General features: G+C 35.4%; 1 protein-coding gene across 1 annotated transcript in view; it reads left to right on the top strand.

Moving 5' to 3' along the window:
* The window catches only part of VWA8 (von Willebrand factor A domain containing 8), a 316,757-nt gene that overhangs the window by 171,318 nt on the left and 133,334 nt on the right, over positions 1-12,105 (top strand). The window contains exons 25-26 of the mRNA XM_069467672.1: positions 4,495-4,700; positions 6,252-6,403. Coding sequence (XP_069323773.1) covers positions 4,495-4,700; positions 6,252-6,403 — 358 coding nt within the window. The remainder of the gene's footprint in view (positions 1-4,494; positions 4,701-6,251; positions 6,404-12,105) is intronic.

Genomic DNA, 12,105 nt, shown 5'->3' with positions numbered 1-12,105 from the left:
TCTTTTTATGTTTAGGATCTTTATAGGTCACCCCTTATCCCCCAAGTCACCTCTCATCACATTTATTTAATTGCCTATAAGAATACACACTCTTGTTCTGTCTCCATCTTCCATCCACTGCAAATCCTGAAACCTACTGTACCATCTGTTAAAGCTCTGATGAAGTTCTAGCCCCCCCAGATCCCCTCCTCCCACTGAAGTCCTTTCAAGCAGGAGAGTTTTTTCTCCCACATTGCGTCTAGAGGAAGTGTAGAGTCTTTGCTCCTTATTGCTGCTTCCCATCATTCTCTTTCCCTCTTCCCTAAACCCCCTAGCTTTACATCTCATGTCATCAGATTATATCATGTACAGCCACTCTTTGCTGTCATCTACCCCTAGTTATTCCTTGTCACTTCTTGGTGATTTTTAGCTCTTTGTTCACTGTCGTTGTCTCTAACCCTACTCATCCTCTTGGAATGGTTGTAGTGTACACACATGTGACCCTTCCAACTCTCTAGCCTCTTGGCTCCTTGGATGTTTTTATTCCAGTGGCCGTATCCTGCACCATACCTCAGCCCCTCACTCCCATGTACATAGCCTGGTTTCAGTACCAGAAACTCTTATTCTAAATCTCAGTTTCATGATTCTGTTCTCATATGTCCTTGAGATTTTCATCTCATCCATGTACCCACCACCTCCAGTCTTTCAAGCTACCCTCTCTAGTATCCTAAATCCAGCCATCCTTCAAACCTATTGGAAGCTCCAATCCATTGATGCTACCACCTTTTCACTTACCTCCCCCTTGATATATTTTCTTCTCCCTTATTCAGGTTTTTTTTTTCCTTACCTGCCTCTGATTCTATAATCATTCACATTTATTACACTCTTGCATATGTCTTCAGCTTTCCTGTCCCTCCCTCAGCTTGTCTTATGCATTTGGAACCACTCAGCCCTGGTTACTGCCAACTCTGTGACTGCTTTGAGCCTACACATGTGCAGCTGAATGTGGTTAGAACAAGCACAAAACTTCTCTACCAGTCGCAATCCCTTCCCATCACTAACTGGGGTCCAGTTTACTGACTCTTCTTACAGCCTTCTGTTATTTTTTCCTGGCTTCCTACTGCACTGAGAAAATGGAAGCAATTATAAATGAATGTCCACAGACTCCCACCACCAAGTCTTCCACCTACATTGCTCTGCTTTCCCACATGTTACGGGCAAACTGTTCACACTCCCAGCTACAGCTAGTCCCTCCAGTTAAGCACCAGTTCCCACTTTCTCAAGGATGTTACTGTAGCAATTCTGCCTTCCCTCTCTTATATCAGCAATTTCCTTCTCTTTTAGCTTATTCCAATCAGCATACAATCAAGCTGCTATTTCCTTTGTCTTAAAAAAAAAAAAAAAACAGACAAACCACATAAAACAGTCTTAACTGTACCTTTTTTGCTAACCACTGCTAAATTTTTCTGTTCTTTGTAGCAAAACTCTTCACAACAGTTGTTCATACTCAAGAGTTGGTTATACTTGCTATCTCCGTTTGTTCACCACTCTCTCTTAAATCCATTCTAATCAGCTATTTCCTCCCAGCACTCCACAGAAACAGTTCTTGTCTAGGTTGTCCGTGATTTTTCCATTACTAAATCCAGTGGTCAATTCACAATCTGCATCTCTCTTAATCTATCAGCAGTATTTAATACAGTTGGTCCAATTGGTCACGGTCTTCTCCTTGATACATTTTCTTGCACTTGACTTCCAGTACTCCTTCAAGTACATTCTTGGTTTCTTTCCTACCTTAATGACCACTACTCCTCAGTCTCCTTTATTGGATCCTTGTTAGAATGCCCCAGGGCTCAGGCCCTGGTCCTCTTTTACCTGTCTACACTCAAGTCCCTTAGTAAAATCAGAATGTTTCATCCTTTAAAATACCATTTGTGTGCCTTTTATTGCCAAATGTTTGTCTCCAGCCCAGACCTCCTTCCTGAACTTCATGATTATAAATGCAACTGCCTGTTCAATAGCTCCTATATCTCAGATTTAACCTGTCCACAATGGATTTATTTTTCCTCCTAAACCTGACTAATTTATAGTCTTCTTTTATCTCTATTGATGACAACTCTATTCTTCTCAGGCCAAAGTTCATTCTTGACTTCTGTCTTTTCCCTATGCTCCATTCCATCTATCAGGAATTCTTACTGGCTCAAAATATATTCAGAATTATCCTACTTCCCATGATTTCCATTTGTCACCATTCTGATCAGAGCCACATTGTCTCTCCCCAGGATTACTCCTAATAGTCCCCTAATCGGTCATCCTGCTTCCACCCTTATTCTTTGTCATGAACTGTGAAGGATCTAAGATTTTAGCCTACTTTTAAGCTAACCAGGTAGAGTACACAGTCTCATGGCGGAAGACAAATGAGGGATTATTTCTCACAGCAAAAGCAGGAGTCAGAATGTCAGCATTTGTGCTGGTTCCTCCAGCCCCAGTTCCCACGGTACAACACATAGATGGCCAGGTGATACTTCCACTTACAGTGAGATGCTTCACAGGAGAGGAACCCTGCACTTAGGTAGCCCAGATCTTTTATAATGATCAGTAAGCATGCCTTAATCTTGTTCCAGAGAGAAAAAGAGACAAGAGCAACAATAGATAATCTCTATCTTCCAAGGCTGTTTGCTCTACAAACATCCTTGGAGAGATAGTCAATGTGATCAGTGCCTCTGCTCACAAGAGATTAGTCTTCCAGCCCCTCTGCAGTCTGTTCTCAACACAGCAGTCCAATCCTCTGTTAAAAATCCTCCCATGCTTCCCATTTTACTCTGAGCATAAGCACAAGTATTTCCAACAGTTTACAATGTCCCATATGATTTTTCTTTCTCTCTCTCTGACCTCGTGTGCTGTACTGCTCTGTGCATCACTCATTCTATTGCAGCCACTCTGCTCTCCTGCCTCTTCCTTCCCCGTGCCAGCTATGCTTGCCTTAGCTCAGGGTCTTCGCGTTAGCTGTACCTGCTGCCTGGAATTCTCTTCTCCCATGTGTCTACGTTCGCTTACTCCCAGGTGTGTTACCTTCGCAGTGAGGCCTACCTGACTGATCTCCCCCACCATCATCATTTCTACTATCCTATACCATGTTTCTTGTTCTTTTTTCTTTGAAACATACCCTTTCTAATATTTATATTTATCATTTGTTATCTCCCTATGCCGGAATATAAACTCTCCGAGGACAAGGCTTTTGGTTTTTTTGATCATTGGTATATATAAAGTACCTACTGGGGCAGGTGCTATGCACTTGGTGCATGGAAGACATTTAATAATAATTTGATGAATGAATGAATGAGGGGTCAATTAACTTTTTATATTAGTGTTAAATTTCATTTTCAGCAAAAAAGGCAAAAGCTTTTCATCACGTTTGTATTTGAAAAGCTATAGTCTAGGAAATAAAAGTTTTAAGTTATGACTTTCATTTTATTCAGTTACTTTTAAATGCATACATGCATAAACACATACAAACACACCAGCAACGGTTTGTTCAAATGGCTCCTAAATCAAAGTAAGATCTTATTGCTACTTGACTCATTTTCTAAAATGAACATATTAAATAATGTAAGTCTATTTACTTTTACTTCCTTTGAAAGTAAATTAGATTAGAATTTACTGGTCTCTTAGATTATGAATCATTAGAATTATATGAATCAGGAGACTTATACTTTTAACATGGGAAATTCATCCTTTTGAGCATATATTATATTTTTCTAGTACATTCCCAGTTGCTTAGATTACAGATGAAATATTATGTTACCACATTCCTTTTCTTGATTTTAATTTAGACAGTGTCTCTACAGGTTTACTTTTCCAGAACTAACCTCTAAAATATATTCTAGCAATCTGCATAAGATATAAATTGTTTAGAGAGTGATAATACTAATTCCCCTCTTTTGAGTATATATATATACACACACACATATGTATGTGTATATATAAGCATTTATAAGAGATAGATGTATATAATTTTTGAAAATTTTCAACATTTGTTAAGGTTAAAAAGGCAGTTTCAGAACCATATGAAGAGTATATTTCCATTAATGGAAAAGGAATAAATCACCTAAGCTATATCTGTTTGCTTATATGCATTTTTTTAAAAGTACTAATACAGATCTGGAAAAATAAATACACTAAACTGTTAAGACTGGACAGTGTGAGTGGCATTGCAGAGATAAAAAGGAGACTCCCCCTTTTCCTCTTTGTATTGGAATATCTCCCCGTAAGCATGTATTCAAGTATAAAATAAATTTGTTAACAAAAATAAATCCATACAGACTAGACCAGACGTTACTTAGTTTTCTTTTATTTTGTTTCAGTCATTTGCTTTCTTCTCTGTACCATCCTGTTGTTGGATGGATATTCTGTGCTTTGATGAGCAACCAATGGCTCTTTAAACAACCATGCCATTTTTTCCTGTGGCATTCTAATGGATTAGGTGCATGCTGAATGTGAATCTTTTCTCTCCTTTAGGTGATATTTTTAGCTGCCATGCAGTTGATAACCCCAAACCCCACTCAGAGCTCAAGATGCTCAGACAGTATGGACCAAATGTGCCTGAGCCCATCCTTCAGAAGCTTGTGGCTGCCTTTGGAGAGCTGAGGAGTTTGGCTGACCAGGGGATTATTAACTATCCTTATTCTACCAGGGAAGTTGTCAACATAGTCAAACATTTACAGGTACGGTGCATACCTGTGCATAGAAGTTTAGAAAAAGCCATCAGTCTCTTTTTTTCAGGTCTTTCAATTTCCATAAATATTATAATGAGTCAGATGACATGATATGAAGTGTTTGTAATCTGTTATAAATCTGGAAGGCCAATGAAAATTATCTGTTTAACCTTTGAATTAACTTTGGCAAGGTTCTGTGCCATGGTTATTATGAAGGAGCTAGGAAATTTAGTGGATGGATATATTGAGGGGGAAGGTGAGGCAAGAGAGTGAGTGAGAGCAGAAACATTCCTGTTCTGTGGTTTGGCTTTTTACAAGCATATGATATCTGGGTGAAAAATATTATTATTTTGGAACAAATGACATAGAGATAGAAAACAGTAGGAACTAACAGCATTGATTAATATACCTGTAAATATAGCCAGAAAGTTTTCTGAGATAGAGTATGTAGGAAGAAGAATTAAATTTCTTGTAACCATGTGCAATGTGTAGTCTACCTTGATTAAAAAAAAAAAAGTAAATTCTACTTTTATAAGAAATAATGGTCTTCAGGCTCACAGTCACAACCTAGTGACTTTTGATCTCTGCCCCATCCCCAACTCTGCAAGAAAACCCTGGAAAGAAAAACAGAAAGCCTGGAGGTTGGGGGATGAGGGGAAGAGGTTAGTCAAAGGGTACACAGTTTTAGTCACTGAGGTCTGTTGCATGGCATGGTGACTATTGTTAATCATAATGTAATGTATATTTCAAAATTACTAAGAGAGTAGATTGTGTTTGCACACAAAAAAGTTAAGTATGTGAAGTGATGGATATGATAATTAGCTTGATTTAATCATTCCATCATGTATACACAGATTGAAACATCACTTTGTATCCCATAAATGTACAATTATTATTTGTCAATTAGAAAAATATATATTTGGAAAGAAAAAAATGGAAAGCTTTATTCTGCCTATGAAACTGTTAGTCCGACTCAACCAGCTAAGATCCCAGCACCTAAAGAAGATCAAAGCAGAATGAGTAGAGGACCCTACCAGTGTAAATTTAGCTGTAGTAATACTTTTTTTCTTTCCTTCTGCTGGTCCCTATTTTTCTATTCCCTGTACTTTTTATGTTCTTCTTCCCTTCTTTTCTTGTTCCTTTATCTTTTTTTCCATTTATTCATAGACTGTGACTTTTCTTAATACTTTTGTGCAAAAATTTAACACTCTCCTTTGCTTAACTAACATCTTAAATTGGCCAATCGTATTCATTTTAAAGACAGGAGATTGCAGAAAGCAGTGGCAATCGCTGAACACCAGAATCTAGGCACTGCTATAACATTGGAGAGAAGCTGTTTCTCCTCAAGTTCTAGCATTTATTCAAAAAGGAATATATTGTCAAGTTATCTGAGCAAACATTAAAAGAGAAAAATGTCTGTATTCCTACTACCTGGTTATCTGAGAAGGCCAATAAATTTCTGCTAATATGCATTTGATCATTATTGTTCTATCAGTTTTGTAAATCTTTGTAATGTATATTTTATCACAAATATAATGAGAAATTTTTTTCTTAATACAGAAATTTCCCACTGAAGGTCTCTCCAGTGTGGTTCGGAATGTGTTTGACTTTGATTCCTACAACAGTGACATGAGGGAGATTTTGATTAACACTTTGCACAAATACGGGATACCTATTGGAGCAAAACCTACCAGTGTGCAGCTGGCAAAGGAGTAAGGCAAACTCACTGTTGATAAAATACTCTCAAGCATTACTCTTCTGCTTCTTAAAGACTGATAATTCTTAATCTACTGTTATACTCTAGTAAACTGAGTTGCTGTGGAAATTATTTTTCCATGAGTAAGCTTTTCAACTATATATGCTATTTGCTGGCTGGTTTTCAGTTAAATAGCATTATTTATAGGCTGTAAATTGAGAATTTTGATTATTATGACTATCCCATGAGTAGATGTAATACAATCAAATAAAGGGAAATATTTGTTTCTTTAAGAGTCTCCGTCCATTTGTTGAACTACTATGGGTCTTATTATTTTGTAATACAGTGCAAAATCGTATAAGCATGAAAACTACATAAAGGGATAATGTACATTGGGGTAAGATGTTCTTATTTATGTCACCATATAGTTTTATGATAGTTTTCTAAATTTATAATCATATTAACTTAATTTTGGTTACCTATTTCAGCTTCATAGATGAAAGAGGTATTAAAAACAAGTTGGGTCATTTCATGTGGGCCAGTCCCCTACCTTTTATTTTATAATCACAGGATACTTAACTTTAGTTAAGAATCTTACAGACACGTTGTTGACCAGAAAGATAGTTGACGGAGTTTATTAATAGAGTAATTAAGTCAACACAAATTCACTGGAAAATTATTTTAAATATGCATAACTTATTGACAGTGCATCTAATGCCATCTTTGTCTACAAAAAGAGTCAATGATAAATTCATAAGGGACAATAATTACTTTTAAAGTAAATTATTTGACTTTAGTCTCATATAGGAGGCATTATCTTTCTGTAGAAAAACATTCATTAAAAATAAATCAGTGATTAGCCCAGCAAAAAAAAGTGTGTGTGCATATATATATATCCATATATATATATATATATGTATCTTCATCTTAAGTGTATACATCATCCTTATTTATTCTTTGAAGTCATTATAAAAACTTGTCAGAACACAGGCCAATGAAAATAAATTATTAAAGTATTAGGAATTTCTTATAAAGAAACAAATATTTCCCTTTGATGGTAAAAGCACAAGATGGGGTTGTGTTAGAAATTGTCAGTGCTTTGGTTTATATTATTAACGAGTGAGTAGATTATTTTCAAGAAAAATCAAAATTCCATTGTGAATGCATACACTTTTCTGTGCAATACTATTTTACTGATTGATTAACAGTCCTTATGGGCATTTGAAACTAGATCAGTAATTTAATGGGTATGACATATCTTTCTATGTTAAAGAGTTCAAGAAATTGTCTTTAATATGCAAACCTATATTAGTACTCATGTTTTTTAATTCCTTTTTATAAACTATATCTTTATTTTTAGTTGGAAATAAGATGGTTTTTATTACCATTAACAAATTTATATAATTAAAGTTCTAGTTTCATGGAAAGCTAGACTTATGATTTAAAAATAACATTTTTTGTACTTTTACACAACTTTAAATAAAATTTAAAATATATATTAATTGGTAAGATCAATCATAAGAAAATTGTTGTTTCTAAGCCAATTTCAGTTTCTAAGGAAGACAGATAAAATGGTTTAACTTACTCATTGTCGTCCTCAGTTCTAAACTGAAAATTTCTTCCCATGGCATGTTAATTCTTGCCGTGGCAAGTTAATTCCAATTCCAGCGCTTATGAGCAGAAGTAAAAGTACATGGAGCCTGGAAACAAGATGGTCATACTCATGCTTAAGATGGGAATGGAAACAACTAGTTGTTCACCCACTGCATGTGGCTAAAAATAGACTTATAGCAGATGTGAAGGATGAGTGAATTTTCCTTTGGGGTGGAGATAATAGTAGACTATAATTTGCAGAGTCATTCAGAGCATGTTTTTTTTTCCTCATCTGTAAATTGCAATGACTTAGGCAGTTCAAAAGTAGTGAAGTTGTTTTATTGCCCTTTCATGAAATCCATAGGTTCCCTAGCACTCTTTCTATAGAATTATCAGTACTTAGAGAGGGTAGCGTGATAAAGTGAACAAAGTAATGGCCTGGGAATTTAGCAGTTAGTCATACATTCAACCTGTATACCTGGATCAGACATGGAGAAATGAAAAGACATAGTCCTACTCTCAAAGAGCTCACGGTTCCATTTTGGTTATTTGAATTTAGAGAAGTTACTTAACTAAATGGGTTCCCTGTTGGTAAAAGGAGGGCATTTTTTTATAGATAGCATATCCATACAATTTACCATCTTTTTGAAAATGGAAGGGGGAGCATTGACAATAACTCTATAAAAAGAGATGTAAAATAAGACTGTCCTTTCAGGACAGATAAGTGGTTCTTCTCATTGTAGATCATTAATAAGATTCCTTCCTATTGTAACATCATTTCCATTTTAATGTAATTTTAATGTTTCATCTACAAAAACAAACATAAAAAGATAAGATACTAACACTTTCCTTTTCTCCCACCCAGAGTAGCACACTGTTGACAGTAAAGATTTAAAGTTGACCCCATGCAGACTTTGACTTTTCCAGACCTTTTGCTAAGTCAGTTCTTGTAGGCTGTTTCTGCCCGGCTCTGCAGGTGCCATCTTACTGGAGAAGATCCACATTAGATTTCAGTTCTTAAGGAAGAAGGATAAAATGATTTAATTACTATTAATATCATTTTGCCCTGAATGAAAAATTCTTGCTACAACCTACCAATTTTCATGTTCTCTAATCCAACCACAGTGCTTATTGGATGGGAAAAAAATTGTATTGAGTCTAGAACAAGATGATCACATCCACACTAAAGATAGGGATAGAAAGATAATTGGCCACCCTCTAAATAGAGGTCAAAAGAAATATAAGGCAGTTGTTATAGAATAGGGAAATTTTTACATAGGGCAGAGATGGTACTAAGCCACTATTTGTATAGTGATCTACAGGACCTTCTTCCCCAACTGAAATTAGAATATATTAATACTTTCACTGTTCAGGACTGGTGATGTCATTTTCATGCTCTTTAATGAAATTCCCAAACGAGAGATGCTATCACTTTCCCTTTTGTTCTCCTAAGTAGTGCAGTGATGTTACCTATCTCATTGGACTCTGCACAGCTTTTAAAGGCCCAGTATGATGAGGTGAATTTAACTTGTCTTCTTTAATAAACCTTTGGTAATCCTGGTGTTTTTAGACTGAATCTTACTGGGTGGTTTATTTTACCATACTTGATCCTTCCATAATGCAGCCCTTCTTCCTGATCTACAAATACCTTCCCAGACCTTAGTGCTAGTATCACAATTAGCTCCCTACACCCCCATACTGCATTTGCCCCTTTCTTACTAGTATCATACTTCCTGAGTTTTTTTAATTGGTCCTCCTTTAAGTTAAATTTCTAATTCATGGAAGAGGATATGCCAAAGAGATGGCAAACATAACCAAATAAGGAGGCATACTGGGAGAAATTATTTTTTTAAATATAAATACTGTGCTTTATATGGGCTTTGAATTTAAGTCTGTGACGTTTGTCCTACAGAGAAACAACTAGTCAAGACAGGTGATGTTGTGTGTGTGTGTTGCATGCACACATATGCACTAATCTTACTTTGTCAGTATTGTAGGCAGAGATAGGAGAATTTAGGTTAAAATCTGAACTCTTGAGTTTTAAATGTCATTGCTGGAAATATATATGTAATACATATATATCATAACAGAATTAGATCTAAATATACAACCAAAGGCATATAGATTATCTGCTATAGTTAAATATAGATAACTCTAAATATGGATATAAACTTTAAAGCAAAATTTGCTTGTTCTTCCCTCAAGTGAGCTTTTATTTCTGAAGTTTCTTTTATTTGGGAATAAACATACTGCTAGCACATTAGCACTTCCAAATTAAAAAGTGTGTTTCAGAATAATTTATGAACTCTGTGATGCTAGGGAAACATTTGTTTTAAAGGAAGAAAAACCTGTTTTTTTCCCTCTAAACTTCCATTTTAAGCAACTAATACAGTATTTATCTTAAATTTGTATTCCACGCTTTACCTAACAGTTCTTAAGATGAGCATATTGTCATTTTCTAGATCTACAATGAAATGTAAATACTCTACTTCTAAATATAATTATTACATTGTAACATGTTATAATTATGGTGTTTAATAATAATGATAATGATGATGGTAATAGAATAATAAGAATGATGGTAATAGAAACATTTATAGATAACTAAGTGCCAAGCACATTTCCAGGCACTTTCCTTACATGACTTTATATAATCCTCATAACAAACCTATGAAATATATATATTTATGTACACATGATTGCATTTTGTGGATGAGGAATTTGGGGCACAGAGAAATTATATGACTTGCCTAAGGTTAGAAAGCAGGGGTAGAACTGGGATAGATGTACAATTCCAAAGATGATATAAGCAGATCAATAGGCAGATTTATAGGGAATTTTTAAACCAGAGTTATTATTTTGATACTGAAAATTATCAATAGTTTTGGTTTAAAAGGACCTTGAGATTTTAAGTCATCAACTTGGTTTGACATCATGATTATTCATGATGTCACCTGTATATATAATATAAATTCTTCTGATTTTTTTTTTTTTTTTTTTTTTGAGAGAGAGATTCTTGGTCTGTTGCCCCAGGTAGAGTACAGTGGTATCATCGTAGCTCACTGCAACCTCAAACTCCTGGACTCAAGGATTTCTCCTGCCTCAGCCTCCCAAGTCGCTGGGACTACAGGCACGCACCACAATGCCCAGCTAATTTTTCTATTTTTAGTAGAGATGGGTCTGGGGTCTTGCTCTTGCTCAGGCTTGTCTTGAACTCCTGAGCTCAAGTAATCCTCCCATCTCAGCCTCCCAGAGTGCTAGGATTACTGGCATGAGCCACCACATCCAGCCTACAAATTCTTATTCTTCAGAGAGTTATGACAGATTCAGATTCTTGGGTTTTAGCCATATTTCAAAATGAAAAGTAACCCAAAAAGCAGATTAATAAAGACTTTTAGCACAACAGAGGTCATTTTAGAGACTTCTTCATACCCATTTAAGCTTTCCTTTTTTGTGACATAAGGAGAATCATGAAATAAAATACAAGGTAATTCATTTAGAAAAATAAAAACCCCAGAAAATTTTTATGGCTACCATATATAAGAAGGGTACTGGCCATCCTTTCTTCCTGATTTGGAACACAAAACGAATTCATGAAATCTTCTCAAAGATTGTGGTCATTTTTAGAATAGATCAAACATTCAGAAAAATTGTATCTACCTTCTGAAGTTACCTTCGGGTATTTTTCTCTCCCTGTCTTCACTAGGAGAGGTGTGTCTATAAAATATTTAAGTGATCATCCTCCTTGTTCCAAATGCTTTGCCCTCAACTCTATTGATTTCTTTTTTAAATGCTACTTAGTTTATTATTAAGCTACTTTTCTCCCCAAGCGTGTATTGCCTATTTGTAACTAGCAAGCTGGCTACAATCTACCAATCATTCATTTGTATCAGTCAAGCAGAATAAAAAATTTGAGGAAATTAAAAAGTTTTTAATATGTATACTTTTTATAAAGCATATTTAGTAAATGAAGACTGACATCTCATTCATTGTTTAAATAAACTAGCAAAAAGAAAATAAAATCTCCCGCAACTCTACCATCCAGAAATAACCATTGATAAATCCTTCTAGACCTTTTCCTGTGATTGTATGTGTTATTTCATTCACTGAGAAATATTTCTTTCC

This window comes from Eulemur rufifrons, chromosome 4 (assembly GCF_041146395.1).
Source record: "Eulemur rufifrons isolate Redbay chromosome 4, OSU_ERuf_1, whole genome shotgun sequence".
Taxonomy (NCBI): Eukaryota; Metazoa; Chordata; class Mammalia; order Primates; family Lemuridae; genus Eulemur; species Eulemur rufifrons.
Note: the sequence above shows the minus strand (reverse complement) of the source record. Positions and strands in the feature narration are given on the sequence as shown.